At 47.5% G+C, this 19,405-nt stretch overlaps 2 protein-coding genes across 2 annotated transcripts in view; one reads left to right on the top strand and one right to left on the bottom strand.

Annotated features, from left to right (window-relative positions):
• Window positions 1–5,205, bottom strand: part of TACC1 (transforming acidic coiled-coil containing protein 1) — a 115,381-nt gene extending 110,176 nt beyond the window's left edge. Inside the window, exon 1 of the mRNA XM_056570905.1 lies at window positions 5,057–5,205. Within this exon, the coding sequence (XP_056426880.1) occupies window positions 5,057–5,133 (77 nt within the window). The 5' untranslated portion in view covers window positions 5,134–5,205. The remainder of the gene's footprint in view (window positions 1–5,056) is intronic.
• Window positions 5,206–13,697: 8,492 nt separating this feature from the next.
• Window positions 13,698–18,016, top strand: LOC130367914 (uncharacterized). Its single transcript, XM_056570907.1, has 2 exons — window positions 13,698–14,672; window positions 16,974–18,016. Exons 1-2 carry the CDS (start codon window positions 13,883–13,885, stop codon window positions 17,939–17,941), a joined length of 1,758 nt encoding a protein of 585 aa, XP_056426882.1. The 5' UTR covers window positions 13,698–13,882; the 3' UTR covers window positions 17,942–18,016.
• Window positions 18,017–19,405: the final 1,389 nt, after the last annotated feature.

The following is a 19,405-nucleotide window of genomic DNA, read 5'->3' as shown; positions in this document are numbered from 1 at the left end:
GACATATTTACTGTGTCTGTGAGGGGGGAGGAGGGAGCTCTGCCCACCAGCTCTGGGAGAATTTGGGAGCTCTGGGGGAATTTCTTAAAAATACCATATACAGGTTATATAATGGCCAAAAATGAGCAATGACAGGTACACATGACACCTGCAGCTCTAGCCCCTAGACAATGCAGAACATACAGGTACGCCCTGGGCATCTGCATCTTAGCGCACCAGGGCATGTGCGTCCTGTGTCCCGGCACAGCTATGAAGTTGCTGGAGGAGCTGTGCTCGCATCATAGACCGAGGGTCCCGCCTGCTATCAGCAGCCAGAGACCCTCAGGTAATGGCGGACATCAGCAATCGCACTAACCCCTCAGATGCTGTGACCAATATTGATCACGGCATCTGCAGTGTTCCGGTGGCTGATCTGATCGCTCACAGCACGGCCGCGGGGATCAGATCATCTTAGCTGGTGGCCGGAGGTTTCCTCGTCTGCCTCCTGCGTCATTATGGGGTCTTTTTCCCTGGTCTGCTTGAAGTAGATCTCAGATAGCACGGATCAGTATCCGCAATCTAATGATTGCTATAAATAGTCCCCTATAGGGAAAAAACAAACAAACAAAAAAAAAGTTTTACTTAAAATGAATAAGCCCCTTTCCCAATAAAAAAATTATTACCCTCTTTTCCCATTTTACAAAAAAAGAGTAAAAAATAAAAATAAGTCAACATACGATCTATTAAAACTCTTATGTTAAAGGAGTACTCCGATGCATTTTTTTTTTAACCCTCTGTGCCTGGGCTGCCAAACGAAACAAAACAAACTTTAACTCACCTTCCTACGTTTCCCCATTGCTCTGATATCGATGTCACGTTCTCCAGTCCCCGACTTCTTCCGCTTCCTGTAGTCACGTGACGCTCAGCGTATCACCGGCCTCAGCAGTGTCCCCCTGCGGCCGGTGATACGCTGAGGTTCACGTGACTCTTCGACTTACAGGAAGCGGAAGAGGTCGAGGACCAGAGAACGGGACATCGATATTAGAGCAACGGGGGAACGTAGGAAGGTGAGTTAAAGTTTTTTGTTTCGCTTGGCAGCCTGGTCACATAGGGTTAAAAAAAATGCTTCTAAAAAAAAGTACTTCTTTAATGATTCTGTACGGTGAATGGTGTAAACGTACAAAAATACAGATTTTTTATCGCATCATATCAGAATAAAAAGCAATCAAAAAAGAACCATGAAAACAAAAATAGGACCAATAAAAACTGCAGATCAAGGGGCAAAACGTTCCTGACTGACTGACGGACAAGTGCGTTTCACATTAGCACCGTAAACATTAGCCGGTGTCATAAAGTTTACTGCGAGTCCGTAGAAAACTCCGAGTGCATTTGCAGTTTACTACGGACCTCGCAACCGTTTCCCCACTGCTCCCTGATTGCCTGGGCCGCACACACCTCCACACACCCCCTCGGCCCAGCTCAGGGAGCAACGTAGCGTAGGGGTCAACGTCAGCAAAATAATGAACGTAGAGTTAGACAGTGGTATTTTTAGACAGCAGCGGACGGTCATACAAACTGACAGCAGAGGAAGGGAGGGGGGAAGACTCCCATTAAACCTTAAGGCTAGGTTCACACTGCGGAATCTCCGGGCAGAACATTTCTGCCCGGAGATTCCGAGTGCGGCCAGCGCTGAATAAATCAGTCGGTGCTAGGACCTCGCAGACACTGCAGTCTCCAATAGACTGCAATGTGTTCCGTGAGTATTTCTGCCTGAAGAATGAGCAACCCCTTTCTTCAGGCGGAAAATTTTCAAATGGATTTTCCGTTCACAAATTCCGCTTCACAAATTCCGAAGTGTGAATTTGTGAACGGAAACCCATTCACTACACTATACATTTTAGTAAGCGGAATTTCTGCCTGCAATTTCAAAATTTAATTGCAGGCGAAAATTCCGTAGTGTGAACGTTAGCCTAAGTGGTAGTTTTAGACAGCAGAGGTGGCTGCATCATACATACTGACAGAGGGGGTCTACATACTGATGTAGGGTGCCTAAAACTACCTCTTACAGTTCCCTGGGACTTCCTCCCTTTCTCTGCTGTCAGTATGTAGGATCCAGCCACTGCCACTGCTGTCTAAAACTACCGCTGTCTAAATCTACACCCATTACTGTAACTAGGCTATCCCTACGCTACGCTGGTCCCTGAGCTTGGGTTCAGACAATCAGGGAGCAGCGGGGGAGCGGCAGCGAGGTCCATAGTAAACTGGGCATGCGCTTGCAGTTTACTGCAGACTTGCAGTAAACTTTATGAGACCGGCATTTATCAAGAGGCGCAGGTGTGATGTCCCGGTACAGGACATGGTCCTGTACTACCCTTAGGCCCTGTCAGGTTGAGTCCCTCAGTGACCGGGGGGGGGGCTCCCCTGCATGGTCTCCCCCCTGTTGGTTTTATAAAGGTGTGTATATCCCTTTAATGCCTAGCCAGGATCCCTATGTATAGATAGTATAGAGGACCTGTGGGAGGTCTCAAGGACCTGTGTAAGCGGTCACATGTTATGTTGTCACATGATTTGTTGCCCCATGTTCTCCCAGAGAGCACCAGTTTAACCTATGACCCGCAGCTTGACCAATGGGCTTTAGTTCAGCCCCCCCCCACTATATAAAAGGGGCGGCCATTGCAATTCGCTCTCTTAGCTCTTACCACCTGCTACCTGACTGAGCGCAGCAACCACCAGAAGTCTCAGTGCAGGCAGGTGACCAGCACCTAGAAGACCCCAAAAGATTCAGTCATTCCAGTAAGTCTCAAGTCACACTGCTGTCTGCTGTCACTGAAATTAGTCAAGTTCTGCACATAGTTAAGTCTAATTTCAACTCAAGTTAATTACAAGTATTGGTCCAGCAAGCTGCGAGGTCCTCTGGGTCCTGTCACCTCTCTGGGAATTCTGGCCTTAGCTGTGAAGATAATTACATCTGTCTTCTACTCAGTAAAGCCTCCGTTTAACAATAGCTGGTTGTGGACTCTCATTTCACTTCTAGCATTTGGGATAGTGGATAATCCGGGCGTGGGGTGTTCCGGAACCCGAAAACCACACTGGCGTCACTAACACTAGGGGTTAATACCACCCAGCCCCCGGGGTTAATACCATCTGATCCCACCACTCACACCGCAACACCCATGGTCCCGCCATTTCACCCAGTGGTCACCACACAGGCATCTCAGAAAATGCAGACCGCCGCACCTACCAATAAATAACCCCTAAAGTTTACAAGCATTTTGATACAACGCACAAACATTTGCAGCAAAGCTGAGTTTGTCATTTGGCTCTATGTACTGTGATATCCCGATGTCAAAGGCTTTTCAGTGGGATGCAGGTAAAGCTCTTTATCTCCAAAAGTTGCCATGATGGCCAAAATAGATAATGAAGTTAAAGGGGTATTCCAGGGGAAAACTTTTTTTTTTTATATCAACTGGTGCCAGAGAGTTAAAGGGGTACTACGGCGAAAACCTTTTTCCTTTTAAATTAACTGGTGGCAGAAAGTTAAACATATTTGTAAATTACTTCTATTGAAAAATCTTAATCCTTCCAGTACTTATTAGCTGCTGAATGCTACAGAGGAAATTCCTTTCTTTTTGGAACACTGATGACATCACGAACACAGTGCTCTCTGCTGACATCTCTGTCCATTTTAGCAACCATGCATAGCAGATGTATGCTAAGGGCAGCATGGTGGCTCAGTGGTTAGCACTGCTGCCTTGCAGTGCTGGGGACTTGGGTTCAAATACCACTAAGGACAACAATAAATGAAGCGTTATTATTATAATAAGGTCAGCAGAGAGAACTGTGGTCGTGATGTCATCAGAGAGCATTCCAAAAAGAAAAGAATTTCCTCTGTAGTATTCAGCAGCTAATAAGTACAGGAAGGATTAAGATTTTTTTAATAGAAGTAATTTACAAATATGTTTAACTTTCTGCCACCAGTTGATTTAAAAGAAAAAAGGTTTTCACGGGAGTACCCCTTTAAACAGATTTGTAAATGACTTCTATTAAAAAATCTTTATCATTTCAATAATTATCAGCTGCTGAAGTTGAGTTGTTCTTTTCTGTCTGGCAACAGTGCTCTCTGCTGACATCTCTGCTTGTCTCGGGAACTGCACAGAGTAGAAGAGGTTCGCTATGGGGATTCGCTTCTACTCTGGACAGTTCCTGAGACAGGTGTCATCAGAGTGCAATTAGATAGAAAAGAACAACTCAACTTCAGAAGCTCATAAGTACTGAAAGGATTGAGATGTTTTAATAGAAGTAATTTACAAACCTGTTTAACTTTCTGGAACCAGTTGATTATATATATATATATAAGTTTTTTCCTGGATAACCCCTTTAACAAACTCAGTTCTGCTATATCTGCAATGTATCAGCAGCCATGTGACCTCCTGACAGACATGGATACTTATCCACAGATACTTGACTCCAACCCTCGTCTTGGATCATCATAGGGTCCTAGTGTTCAGTTCAATAGACCTGGGGGTTCCATATAGCAGTGGTCTCCAAACAATGGACCCAGCGCTGTTGTAAAACTACAACTCCCTGCATGCCCGGACAGCCAATGACTGTCCGGCCATGCTGGGAGTTGCAGTTTTGCAACAGCTGGAGGTTCACAGTTCGGAGACCACTGCTATATGCGATCACTGATGATCTGAGTACTTGGCGACCCACCCAAACGCACTTTTATGAGAAGTTCGATTAAAGTTGTCGGTTGGAATACCCCTTTAAGATGTTAACATTACAGTGCAGTATATTCAAGTAAATCCCACCAATCGTCTTCCCATAAACTAGTGATACACCGCTCACTTATGAGAACCGATATTACGAGAGTAAAAATACCAGGGTACTTAGTAACCAATGTCAATAAGCTCTTGATAAAGGGCTGAATATATATATATATATATATATATATATATATATATATATATATATATATAACGTAAAGTAATATGATTGCTTGTGCTTGTATTTACGTGAACACAAGTCCATGACTCTGCATATGATATAGAAGAATATAGGAGAGACTCTTACTTACCCAGTGCAGGGCTGGGGCTGGGGTTGCTGGGGCGTCTCAGGCTGAGCCTTCTTCTTTTGGGACAGTGCTCCCCCCATAGTGATGTCTAGAGTGGGGTCTTCCCAGCCTGGGATTCCCTGGAGCTCTCCCTTGTAGGAGCTGCAGTGAGGATGTCGCCTGCATTGCAGGGAGGGTGAGCAGAGGCACTGCCAGATAGAGGGATCCGCCAATGACAGGGCTCCCTGCCCTAACCTGGGAGCTTAACCCCTGGAGTACTCACTCAGCCTCCCTCAGGTGCACTGTCATAGTGTCCACTGCCTCATATGCTTCCTATATGATCACACATAAGAAGAACTCCTATAGCAGTGGTCTCCAACCTGCAGACTTCCAGATGTGGTAAAAAAAACTACAACTCCCAGCATGCCCGGACAGCCAACGGCTGTCCGGGCATGCTGGGAGTTGTAGTTTTGCCACATCTGGAGGTCCGCGGGTTCAAGACCACTGTCCAATAGACTTCAAAGTCAATCACAACTGCATGTGCACTGACCTGTATGCAAACCATGGGGTCTGGGAATCAGCGAATGAGGGGTACCGGACCCTTAGACCCTTCACATGACCAAACGAAAAAATTCTGTTCAGACATTCTGTTGCATTGTTTTTAATAAAATTCTGCTGCACCGAGCACACGGCGGAACGTCTGTCGTGGAAATTCCGATTCCAGTCTCCTCAGAAAGAATTGAATCCGCTCGAGAATGCATTGCTGTCTATGGAGACAGATCATTTCGGAGTGGTCCTAGCTCCGGCATGTTTTGCCGGAATGTCTGCCAGGAAAATTTTTGGGAGAACATTCCGCCATGTGAACGTAGGCTTAGGGCAGCTGCCTCTTATTACTCTCAATGGGATTCTGCTGTAGAAGACTCCACCGTAAGAATGAACTTGTTCATTAGTCGGTAGGATCTGCTATTAAAGGGGTACTCCGGTGAAAACCTTTTTTCTTTTAAATCAACTGGTGGCAGAAAGTTAAACATATTTGTAAATTACTTCTATTAAAAAATCTTAATCCTTCCTGTACTTATTAGCTGCTGAATACTACAGAGGAAATTATTTTCTTTATGGAATGTGCTCTGATGACATCACCACCACAGTTCTCTTTGCTGACGTTATTATATTAATTAATAATAACTCTTTATTTATTGTTGTCCTTAGTGGGATTTGAACCCAAGTCCCCAGCACTGCAAGGCAGCAGTGCTAACCACTGAGCAAAACATGCCCTTATCATACATCTGCTATGCTCGGTTGCTAAAATGGACAGAGATGTCAGCAGAGAGCACTGTGCTCGTGATGTCATCAGTGTTCCAAAAAGAAAGGAATTTCCTCTGTAGCATTCAGCAGCTAATAAGTACTGGAAGGATTAAGATTTTTAATAGAAATATTTTACAAATATGTTTAACTTTCTGCCACCAGTTGATTTAAAAGAAAAAAGATTTTCACCGGAGTACCCCTTTAAATGCTTTGCTGTCTATTGAGAAAGCGCATTTCGAAACAGTCCTATGTCCAGGCGGAAATTCTGTAGCAACGTGCAGGCTCTGTGAGCAGGAGCCATCAGGAGTGAGTGCTCACTCAGTGAACTCGCCGGCTGCACGTAGGAGTGATGCAGGGCATATACGCTGGGACCTGTGTGTCCATCACATAGGGGTCCCAGCGCTGAGGTGTGGCGGCCCCGGGGCATAGCGAACCCCTGGCCACGCTTATCTGACTGCTGGTGGCTGTACAGATAAAGCGCAATTTTTGATCATGACCAACCGTACAGGACGCAAAAGTAATGGTGGATTGCTATGAGAAACCCAGTTCACAGACATGGACAAAAAACCATGCCCCTCCTGTTTCAAGCCCTGCATACTTAGTGGTCGCAGTGCAGATCGGGCAAAAAGTTGATAATTTTTGTGCGAACCAAATATTTGTGCAAAACTGTGTCTTTTCCCCAATCTGTATCTGGTGCAGACGTAAATAAATTCTCCCCTATATGTTTTAATTTTTTACCATCTTTAACATCTCTGCTCCCAGTCAGTGAATGGGAAAAATAATTTGTGTAAATTAGTTGTGACTTAAAGGGGTACTCCCTTGGAAAACTTTTTTTTTTTTTTTAAATCAACTGGTGCCAGAAAGTTAAACAGATTTGTAAATCCCTTCTATTAAAAAATCTTAATCCTTCCAGTACTTTTTAGGGGCTGTATACTAAAGAGAAATCCAAAAAAAGAAATGCATTTCCTCTGATGTCATGACCACAGTGCTCTCTGCTGACCTCTGCTGTCCATTTTAGGAACTGTCTAGAGCAGGAGAAAATCCCCAGAGCAAACATATGCTGCTCTGGACAGTTCCTAAAATGGACAGCAGAGGTCAGCAGAGAGCACTGTGGTCATGACATCAGAGGAAATGCATTTCTTTTTTGGATTTCTCTTTAGTATACAGCCCCTAAAAAGTACTGGAAGGATTAAGATTTTTTTTTAATAGAAGTGATTTTCAAATCTGTTTAACTTTCTGGCACCAGTTGATTAAAAAAAAAAAGTTTTCGACGGAAGTACCCCTTTAAGATTAGGTTCAGACTGAGGATTCCGTCGGCGCCAGAGATTCTGTGGGAAGACGGCTCTTAATCAGTCGGCATTAGGACCTCACGGATATTTCCAGTCCATGTAGATCGCAATGTAGTCCATGCCGTATTCTGCCAAGGAATGAGCAAGATCAGTCTATTGCCTGTGGAATTTAAACGTTTTTTGCAATCGTCGCATCGTTAACGCAGGTCGCAAAACTATTTACTAACATTATGTGTGATGCTGTGATCTTTGATCTGAGTCCAATATATGTTTAGAATGTCCACTATTTTGCCACTAGAAATGCATAGATCACTGCTGACACCTAGTGGTGGAAAATCATACTGCAATCTGCTCCTCTAACTAAAATACAGTCAGCAGTTTGCTGCTTCTATGTAAAGACTTTCCTTTACTTATATTAATTTGATCTATTTATCTATACATATATAACTTTTTTCCTCTATTCACATCTAAATTAAAAAAATGTATTGAGTTGGTTTGTGGTTCTCTCTGATGTACAGACCTGGAGCATAGCAATAGGTGAGCTGGGGCCTCCTTGCTGGAGTAATCTAGGACATGCCGCTCCTATCAGACTACGTCCACTGGACAACACAGCAGATAAAGCTTTTCAGTCTGTGGAAAATAGTGGAATCGGCCCGAATGGTGACCCCGTTCAGACCACTGAAATGAATGGCGTTCGTTCCCTTCTTTACAGAATACGTTGGCATCTCCCGGATGCTACCTCTGATGGAAGCACTAACACAGTGTAAACCTGGCCTCAGTCCATACATTTATTTTTTCAGTTTTTTTTCTTGCTGTAAAAAAAATACCATGAATTTGATATGTATTTTATTGCATTTTACATGCATTTTTTGTTTAGATATTTCTATCACCAATTTTGGCCTTGAGGACACAACAATTTATCTTTTTTTTTTTTTTTGCATTTTCTTTTTTTCCTCCATGTCTTTTAATAGCCAAAACTTTTATTTTTCCATCTATAGACCCATATGAGGCTTGTTTTTTGCACGACCAATTGTAATTTGTATTGAGAATTCAAATAGAGAAATCAGACATGGTCGCACATCCCCAACATGCACAATGATCTAAGGTCGTTATTGTACTTTATGATCATGAACTGCAAGCCCGCTAGCCACGTCACGGCCATCTGTAAGTAACGGCTCCCTAACGTCCCAAGCATAAAATGGCGTATTATTGAGCAGCGCAACACCAGTGCCCATAGTGGGAATGACAAACTGGCAGAGCAGCCCCAATGCCTCTCAAACCAGTCCCAGGGCCACGCCTCCCCATGGACACCGTGCCGCGGCAGCAATGAATGCCGCACAGCACTGCACCAGTGTGAACAGGTGTAAAAACTCACTTACCATGTGCTCCCAGTCTGAAACTGGGAGACTGCCAGAAAGAATGGGGCCCTATGCAACTTCCTGCTCATTTATATAGGCCTGGGCTGAGGGGGGAGGGTCAGAGTGCTGACCAAGTAATAAAAAAAAGAAAAAATAGGGGGATAGAAAACACATGGTCGCACATCCACAACATGCACCTTGATCTGAAGCTTCTCAGCAACATTTATTAAACTAACAGGTCGTTAGTGTACTTTATGATCATGAAGTGCAAGCCCGTTAGCCACGTCACTACCACCTGTAAGTAGCGGCTCCCTAACGTCCCTAGCATAAAATGGCGCAGCACTGAATGGGGACCACCGCCGCCCCAACACCAGTGCCCACAGGGGGAACGACCCACTGGCAGAGCGGCCCAATGCCACTCAAACCAGTCCCTGGGTCTGTGGGGAGGGGCGGTTGCTGAGAAGCCTTAGATCATTGTACATGTTGTAGATGTGCGACCATGTCTGTTTTCTCTATTTGAATTCACATTGTAATTTGTAATGACATCATTCATTTTACCATAAAATGTACAGTGTGACCAAAAAAATATTATTTGTGGGGACTGAAAACCCAATGTTGCAACTTGTGGGAGGTTTTGTTTTTACAGAGTGCACTTTACAGCCAGAATATACTCTTTACTTGTGGGGGGTCAAATACGATCACAACGATACCTATGTTTACACACTTTTCTATTACTGCATTACTTTTTTTTTTTAAGTCAAACTTATAAACACAATAAGTACTGTATGTTTAAAATTGCCCTATTCTGGCCCCTAAAACTTTTTAATTTTTCCATATATGGGGATGTAAGAGAGCTCATTTTTGCACTGTGATCTGTAGTGTTTGTTGGTACCACTTTGGCACGTGTATGACTGATCACTTTCATTACATTTTTCTTGGGATGTGATGTGAGCAAAAATAAACAATTTTGGACTTGTATTTTTTACATTTTCTACGTTCAGCACATGAGATCATAACCATTATTTTTAAACATGACATTTCCTCTTGGGGCGATACCGTATTTGTGTTTTATATTATTGTTTTTTTTTACATATTTGTTAGTTTAAAAATAGAAAAGGGAGGGATGTTAATTTTTATCAGAGTCTTTTTGTGTGTTTCAAAGAGTACCTGTCACCAAACTAAACTTTTAACCCCTTAAGGACTCAGGGTTTTTCCGTTTTTGCACTTTCGTTTTTTCCTCCTTACCTTTTAAAAATCATAACCCTTTCAATTTTCCACCTAAAAATCCATATTATGGCTTATTTTTTGCGTCGCCAATTCTACTTTGCAGTGACATTAGTCATTTTACCCAAAAATGCACGGCGAAACGGAAAAAAAAATCATTGTGCGACAAAATTGAAAAAAAAAACACAATTTTGTAACTTTTGGGGGCTTCCGTTTCTACGCAGTGCATATTTCGGTAAAAATTACACCTTACCATTATTCTGCAGGTCCATACGGTTAAAATGATCCCCTACTTATATAGGTTTGATTTTGTCGCACTTCTGGAAAAAATCATAACTACATGCAGGAAAATTTATACGTTTAAAAATGTCATCTTCTGACCCCTATAACTTTTTTATTTTTCCACGTACAGGGCAGTATGAGGGCTCATTTTTTGTGCCGTGATCTGAAGTTTTTATCGGTTTGATTTTTGTTTTGATCGGACTTTTTGATCACTTTTTATAAATTTTTTTAATGGTATAAAAAGTGACCAAAATATGCTTTTTTGGACTTTGGAATTTTTTGGCGCGTACGCCATTGACCGTGTGGTTTAATTAATGATATATTTTTATAGTTCAGACATTTACGCACGCGGCGATACCACATATGTTTATTTATTTATTTTTTTACACTGTTTTATTTTTTTTACGGGAAAAGGGGGAGATTCAAACTTTTATTAGGGAAGGGGTTAAATGACCTTTATTAACACTTTTTTTTTACATTTTTTTTGCAGTGTTATAGCTCCCATAGGGACCTATAACACTGCACACACTGATCTCCTATGCTGATCACTGGCGTGTATTAACACGCCTGTGATCAGCATTATCGGCGCTTGACTGCTCCTGCCTGGATCTCAGGCACGGAGCAGTCATTCGTCGATCGGACACCGAGGAGGCAGGTAAGGGCCCTCCCGTTGTCCGGTCAGCTGTTCGGGACGCCGCGATTTCACCGCGGCGGTCCCGAACAGCCCGACTGAGCAGCCGGGTCACTTTCAGTTTCACTTTAGAAGCGGCGGTCAGCTTTGACCGCCGCTTTTAAAGGGTTAATACCGCACATCTCCGCGATCGGCGATGTGTGGTATTAGCCGCGGGTCCCGGTCGTTGATGAGCGCCGGGACCGACGCGATATGATGCAGGATCGCGGCGCGATCCCGCTTCATGTCGCGGGAGCCGGCGCAGGACGTAAATATACGTCCTGTGTCGTTAAGGGGTTAATATATTGTTCCTTATGTCATAATAAGACACTTTGCTATTTACTTGCTCCTTTACGAGGGAGATTTATCCAAACCTGTGCAGAGAAAGAGTGGGGCAGTTTCCCATAGCAACCAATAAGATCGCTTCTTTCATTTTTCACAGGTCTCCGTCAGTCAGCTCGCAATGCCGGTCATGTGAGTGCTGCACTCTGTCGGTAAAGTGCATGCGCCAGCAGATTACATACAGCTTTCACGTCCTGATGAATATGCAGATTGTGGGGGTGGCGTTACAAGCTGACGGACAGGGGCAGGGGCAGCCAGCCGACAGGACCCGCCTCCTGTGCGCAGTTCCCTGAATTAAGCAGCGGGACTTCTGCAGCACATATCCCCGGAAGAAGTGAGCAGAATTTAGTAAGTGACCCCTCTGTGGACTTTTGGTCACCCACTCTATAACAATCTATGTTTTGGGTTTAGAGTAGGTGATCAGGCTGCCAGTTTTCCTTTAGAAAACATTTTTTGTATGATTTTTCTTTTAAGGGCCCCATAGGGGACTTTTGCATGCAATCTTCAGATCTGCATAGCATTACTTAGTGTTATTGGAATGGTGATCTGCTGGTAGAGCCTTGCTCAGCAGGCTTTAGCAGCAAATCAGAGTCGAGACCCCTGCGAAACAGTTTAGAGGACCTCCAGCAGGTGAACAAACCAATCGGACCCATACATTTTGCGAGGTGCCGGCTTGAGTGTTGTAAACGCTATTGATTATGGCACTTAAGGGGTTAATGACGGAGAACGGCGGGATCACCGTTCTCCTTCATTAACTGTAAGTGCTCGGCCCCACTCAGGACGTAAATGTACATTTATGCCCAATGTCCGGGCTTAACATGAGCATTTTTGGGGAATTTTCAATTCCTATAGATCAGTGTTCCCCCAATGTGTGGCTCTTTAGCTGACAGCCAAGATGAGTTGTACTTTTGCCATAGCAGGAGAGCCACAGGTTGGAGGACACTGTTCTAGGTAAAGATGCAACAGTGAAGGGGAGAGCACTCTTAAAGGGGCACTCCGCCCCTGGCATCTTATCCCCTATCCAAAGGATAGGGGATAAGATGTCAGATCGCCGCGGTCCCGCTGCTGGGGACCCCGGGGATCGCTGCTGCAGCACCCCGCCATCATTACTGCACAGAGCGCGTTCGCTCTGTGCGTAATGACGGGGCTACAGGGGCCGCAGCAGCGTGACGTCATGGCTCCGCCCCTCATGACGTCACGGCCGTCCCCTTAATGCAAGTCTATGGCAGGGCCACGCCCCCTCCCATAGACTTGTATTGAAAGGGGCGGGCCATGACGTCACGAGGGGCGGAGCCGTGATGTAACGATGCTCCGGCCCCTGTATTGCCCGTCATTACGTGCAGAGCGATCTCGCTCTGCGCAGTAATGATAGCGGGGTGCTGCAGCAGCGATCCCCGGGGTCCCCAGCAGCGGGACCCCGGCGATCTGACATCTTATCCCCTATCCTTTGGATAGGGGATAAGATGTCTAAGGGCGGAGTACCCCTTTAAGAACAGTATCACCTTATGCCAGTTGTACGGTCTTCCACGACTTATAGTCTTCTGCGGGGTGCACATACAACAGTATGAAGTATCCAATGTACGTGCACTCACCGCAAAGCAGAGACAGTCAGGTGTGAAGATTGAGTGACGGGGTGCCGGATCTCTGCATCGGCGCTGGCGTGTGGCGCTCGGAGCGCCACACGCCAGCGCCGATGCAGAGATCCGGCACCCCGTCACCGAATCTTCACACCTGACTGTAGGTTACCTAGCCGAATAGGCATAGGTAGCCCTGACTGTGGGGACGAAAGGGTTAAAGAAGCAGGAAGAAATAGCAACCCTCCCACTCCAGTACCTTGGGGAGGGGTTTTCCAAGGGGGGTACGCCCAGGGGTATTTACTGGGTGTCCTGCAAGCAGCTCTCCCTCTTGTGTTCCAGCATCCAAGGTGAGAGCATCCCCTGTGATGGCTGACGAACAGTTTTGGTGTGGTTTCCGGGAGCGGGTGCTGGCTGATGCTTCACTTATCCCCCGCATTTTAGCGGAGCTCGGGGACGCTGCTGCGATGCGTGCCCCGGCTCCTGTTAGCTCCCCTGTTCCTGTTGCAGCCCCTGTTAATTTACTGTCGGCTCCGGCGACGGCCCCGCGGGGCCGACGTACTTCTAGACAGAGGCGCCCACCTTCCAGGCTTAGCCCCAGTCCCCCTCACCTTCCCAGCGGCGCCCGGCGTGCTGGGGAGGCCGCGCGCACGGCGCCGGGATCCCGGGCCTTCGCGGCCAGCATTGGCCCAGCGAAGTGTCGGGCGGTAGCTCCGCCCCTTCCGGTTTCGGCTCCCCGCACTTCCCGGCGCGCTGTCTCGGCTGCAGCTAGGGCTGAGCGCGGATCCTTAGTGGCAGGTCAGATAATGGGCGCACAGGCCTCTCATAATTCGCAGGCATCCTCATCAGCTGATGAGGTGCCTGGTACCCCTCCTGTTTTCCAGGGTCCCAGTGTGGTTCCAATTGCAGGCAGCAGCTATACTAGTCTCCCTGAAAATGCCCCTTTGCTGCCTGCTGTAGTAGATTCTATGGATGTGGGTAGTGAGCCTTTATTTGAAGATGCTGTAGAGGTTGTGGGAGTGGGCCAGGGTTTGCTGCCTCCTATCTCTCAGGCTACAATTTTAACCCCTGCTCCACAGCCACATAGTGCCCCCAGCCCCTTGCATAACCCCCTCCCTCCCCCCCCCCCTCCCCCAGTGGTTGCTGCTGCACAGTTGCCGGCGCCTATAGTCAGCCAGCCACCGCGTGACCGTGATGGTTATGGGTCTGTGAGTCGGTCCCGTGGGCGTCGGTCCCGATCGTCCTCCCGGGGTTCTGGCCGATCGCGCAGAAGCAGAACTGCTGTGTCGCATCATGGGTGTAGGAGACGTTGTCGCCGGGAGTCCAGGAACAGGGACAGGTCCCGCAGGTCCCGTTCATCCCGCTGGCGTTCGCCCTCCTCCTCGGGGGAGAGTTCCTGGAGTTCCGTTAGCCCGGACAGGAGGTCTCGTAGGCGTTCGGGCAGGCGACACAGGTCCAAGCCTGCTCGGAGGTCTTCAAATGGAGCTGACCGACAGGGGGCTGTAGATACACCTGCACCCGTGGAGCGTGTGGACCCTGCTCCGGTTCCTCAGTGTGGACCTTCATCTTCTCCGACTGTTGTTCCTGCGCAGACGGGTGAGTTCAACTTTGCTGGGGTTTGGGGTGATGCGGGTTCTGATCTTCTGCCTACTCTTAAAGCGGTTTTGGCTAGGTTGGAGGGTTCACAGGCTAGTCCTGCTCCCGTGGTTAGGAAGGTTTCCCCGGTACGGGCGGGGGTACATAAGGAGTCATTCTTTTGTGGTGTCAGTCCCCTTGGATCGCATGTTGAGTTGGCTGTGAAAGAAAAGATTTGGGGGAACCAGTATGTTGATGTCTGGTCGTTGGTGTCGGTGGACCAGCACACCATTGATAAGGAGCGTAGGCCTCAGCCTGAAAAGTCTTTTCCAGCTAGGCCAAAAGTAGCTAAGACTATGGGTAATTGGGTTCAGGCTTTTGCTGTTTTGGGTTGTATAATGGGTGAAAAGCATCCTGAACGTTGTTCGGAGCTTTTTATATATATGGACTCGGTGTATAATGCCTACAAGTCTCATGGGGGTTCGGCCTGGTGGCGTTATGACGAAGAATTTCGTCGTCGCCTGGCCTTGACGCCCGAGGTTGGTTGGGGAGTTAAGGCAACTGTTGTTTGGTTGCGCTTGATGATGGCCCAGAAGGGAACCCCCTTTCAGTCTGGGGCCGCTGGCCCAGCGGGGACACCAGGGTCAGTGGCCGTGCGGCGTCCCGGCGCATGCTGGCTATTTAACGAAGGACACTGCAAGTTCCTTAACCTGTGCAAATACAAGCACGAATGCTCCGCTTGCGGAGGTGGCCACGCTGCAACGCGTTGTCCACGGGCCCCGAAGCTCCCGGGGCGTCCCGCAGCTGCCGGTGAGGGGAAGGACGCCGGTGAACGTGTCCGCGATGTCCCCGTGGTTAGAGCGGTACCCCAATAGGGAGTGCGCCCGAGTTTTGAGGGATGGTTTTTCCCAGGGGTTTTTTATCCCCTTTGTTTTGGGTTCTGATGCTGGGGAGTACCCCGACAATTTAAAATCTGCCAGGGAGCGCCCAGATGTGTTGAGTGAAAAAATTGGAAAGGAGGTGGCCCTGGGGCGCTTTATGGGCCCGTACCGCCACCCTCCGCTGCCTATGTTTAGAGTTTCCCCGTTGGGTGTGGTGCCTAAGAAGGAGGCTGGAAAATTCCGACTTATCCATCATTTGTCCTACCCGAAGGGTACATCTGTAAATGACGGGATTCCGAAGGAGGATTCCTCGGTTTCCTACGTGTCTTTTGACAGGGCAGTGGCGCTAGTGCGAGGAGCGGGGCCTGCAGCCTTAATGGCGAAGTCCGATATTGAATCGGCTTTTCGCCTGCTTCCGGTACATCCAGAGTGTTTTCATTTGTTGGGTTGTCGTATGGATGGTGATTTCTATTATGATGTCTGTTTGCCCATGGGTTGTTCTATCTCATGTCACTATTTCGAAATGTTTAGTACGTTTTTGGAGTGGGTAGTACGTTTTGAGACGGGCTGTTCATCGGTGATTCACTATTTGGACGACTTTTTGTTCGTTGCCCCTGCGGGTTCCCCCAGATGTGGTTTCCTGTTAAGTACTTTTCGTTTTTTGATGCAGCGTTTTGGTGTTCCGCTGTCTGCAGACAAGACGGAAGGTCCGTCCACAGTAATGTCTTTTTTGGGTATTGAGATTGATTCGGTGGCCATGGTTTTTCGTTTGCCTTCTACTAAGTTGGAGATTATGTTACAATGGGTTGAATGTTTTTGTGAGGCGAAGAAAGTCACTCTTCGGCAGATGCAGGTGCTCTTGGGGCATTTGGTTTTTGCCTGTCGGGTAATGCCGATGGGTAGGGTTTTTTCTAGGCGTTTATCTTTAGCGACTAGGGGAGTTGCCCTACCTGGTCACCGGATCCGTATCTCTCGGTGTCTGAGATCTGATTTGTTGGTGTGGCGGGAGTTTCTGCGGTGTTATAATCGCCATACCTGTTGGCAGGCGGAGGAGGTCTGCAGCGGTGAACTGCAGCTTTTCACGGATGCTGCAGGATCGGTTGGTTTTGGTGCCTTTTTTGCTGGTGAGTGGTGCGCGGAGGCGTGGCCGCCGGATTGGGAAGAGAGGGGTTGGTGCCGGAACTTGGCGTTATTGGAACTTTTTCCTATCGTTGTGGCTGTTGAGCTGTGGAGTGGTCGTTTCAGTAATCAAAGGGTTTGCTTTTGGACGGACAACGCAAGTGTGGTGCATTGTATTAATGGCTTGTCTTCCTCTTCTCTTCCTGTCTTGTCGCTTTTACGTCACTTGGTTCTCCGTTGTTTGGAATGCAATATTTGGTTCCGGGCTCGGCATGTCCCGGGTGTTGATAATGTTATTGCTGATTCTTTGTCTCGATTTCAGTTCCAGGACTTCAGGAGGTTGTGCCCGACGGCAGAGCTGGAGGGTCGAGCGTGCCCGCCTTTGGTCTGGGGCCTAGTGACAGGAGATTGATGCCACTACTGGAATCATCGATGGCGGCCTCTACGTGGTCGGGACATGGTAAGGCGTGGAAGGAGTGGTGTCTTTTGGTGTATGGGCGAAATGTGTCTGGGTGTTCTGATTCGAGATTGGAGGTAACTGTGGACTACTTATTGTCATTGCGCGCTTCACATTTTTCTGCTTTAGTGGCGCGGCGCAGGCTGGCGGGGGTTAGTTTTTATTTTCGCTTGCTGGGGTGGGAAGATGTTACAAAACGTTTTTTGATTCAGCAATCGCTGAAGGGATGGCAGCGTACTCATGTCCGCAGGGAACAGCGGCGCCCTGTTTCTTATCCTTTGCTTGTCTCGCTAGTACAGGCCTCGGTCAGTTGCTGTTGTTCCCCTTTTGAATCTGCCTTATACTCCGCTGCTTTTTGTGTTGCGTTTTTTGGTGCTCTGCGGGTGGGGGAGTTGGTTCCTTCCTCTAAGCAGGGTTCCGGTGGTTTGCTTTTTGAGGATGTGGTTTGCTCCAACGGTGTTTTGCAGCTGCGTATTCGGCGGTCGAAAACCGATCAGGCGGGAACGGGAGCTTGGGTTCGCCTTCAGTCGGTTGATGGCCCGGCCTGCCCGGTGCGGGCGGTTTCCGCCTATTTGTTAATTCGTGTTTCTGGCAGACAATTTTTCTCTCATGCTGATGGTTCGGCTTTGTCCCGTTTTCAATTTCAGTCGCTGTTCAAGCGGTGTCTGCAATACGCGGGGGCCCCCCCTTCCGAATTCGGAACGCATTCCTTTCGGATTGGGGCGGCTACGGAGGCGTCCAGGGCAGGATTGTCCGTGTCTGATATTCAGCGTATTGGGCGTTGGCGCTCGGATTGCTATGCTGGTTACGTGCGCCCTGAATTGTTGCTTTAACCTGTTTTTCCTTTTAGATCCTCCGGTTGCTACGGTGGTGTTCTTGGGCCACTCCTATGTTCATCGGGCGGCACAGCGAGCCGCCTGCCGGCCTGGAGGGAGATCGTTGGGTTTCCATCAAGTCGATGCCCAATGGAGGGGGATTCCGGGTATGAGATGGCCTCAGGTGCTCTCGGAGACGGTGGACCTGTCCGGTAGGCTGAGATCGGGAGTTGTTTTGGTTGTCCACGCGGGTGGCAACGACCTATGTTTCACCAGGGTCCCCTAGTTGATAACCATTATGAAAGCAGATGTGGAACGGCTCGGTGGATTTTTCTCCGAGATGGTTCTGGTGTGGTCGGAGATTGTTCCACGGGTAAAATGGCAGGGTGCCAGGGATGCAGAGGCCATTGAGCGGTCCCGCCGTTTAGTTAATTCCAGGATGGCGAGGTTTGTTCGGTCTAAGGGCGGTGTGGTGGTCAGGCACAGGGAGCTGGAAGGGGATAATAGGAGGTTTATGATCAGCGATGGTGTCCACCTCAACGATATTGGGCTGGACATCTTCCTTTCTGGTCTTCAAGATGGCGTTGAACAGGCCCTTTTTGTATTGAGTGGGGGTCGGAGCTCCGTGTAGGAGTACACGGGCTCCTTCTGTGGCGTAAAGGAAGTTTATATTGGGGAGTTTTGAGGTGCCGAAGGCAGCACATGCACGCTGTGGAGACAGTGGGGCATACTGCTTCGGCTGAAGCAGTACTTCGGCAATAAGAAGTTGTGTTTTTCATGGTTACTGCTATGCAGTGTTATATTTATTTAACAGAGTTACATATATTTAAATAAACGAGCTGTGACCACCACCCAGCCCACTTAAAAGGTTCATGAGTGTCAGTGTTTTATTTCAGAGTGGGAGAATTTAGATTTAAGATCTGTTAAAAGGTTTGTCCGTACAGTCTGTCTCTGCTTTACGGTGAGTGCACGTATGTGCTTCTTTATGTCTTTACTGTTCTAGGTAATTTTATGGTGGAAAACACCAGAAAAATCATCCTCCAGCCCATTAAAAAAATAAATAAATAAAAAACACCATAGACCTGGAAAAAAAAAATCGGCAACAACAAAAAATTATAGAAACAAAGAGAAATAACAGTATGCAGTATGCAGTGTCAAAAAAAGAAAAGTAGAAATATTAGCTGTAGTTTTAGGGGCTGTGAAAGGGCGGTACACTGTGGTTGGCACTGGAGTGTTATTAAAGCTCATAATACATGGTGTTGTGGAGTATTAGGTTACGTTCAGACGAGCGTATTTTTGCAGCGTATTTTTCTGCGGATCCGCCGCTGAAGGACCCTCTGTATCCTGCCTTTACATGTGCCTGCTCGGAACGGCAATACGCCGCTACGTGCAGACATACTGAAACGATGTGCGAGTCGCCGCGCATGCATGGTGTACTTGCACACATTGCGTCCGCTCCCCCCGCTCAATGAGCTAGGCCGA

Source organism: Hyla sarda, chromosome 4, assembly GCF_029499605.1.
Source record: "Hyla sarda isolate aHylSar1 chromosome 4, aHylSar1.hap1, whole genome shotgun sequence".
Lineage (NCBI taxonomy): Eukaryota > Metazoa > Chordata > Amphibia > Anura > Hylidae > Hyla > Hyla sarda.
This window is presented reverse-complemented; position numbering and strand designations above follow the sequence as displayed.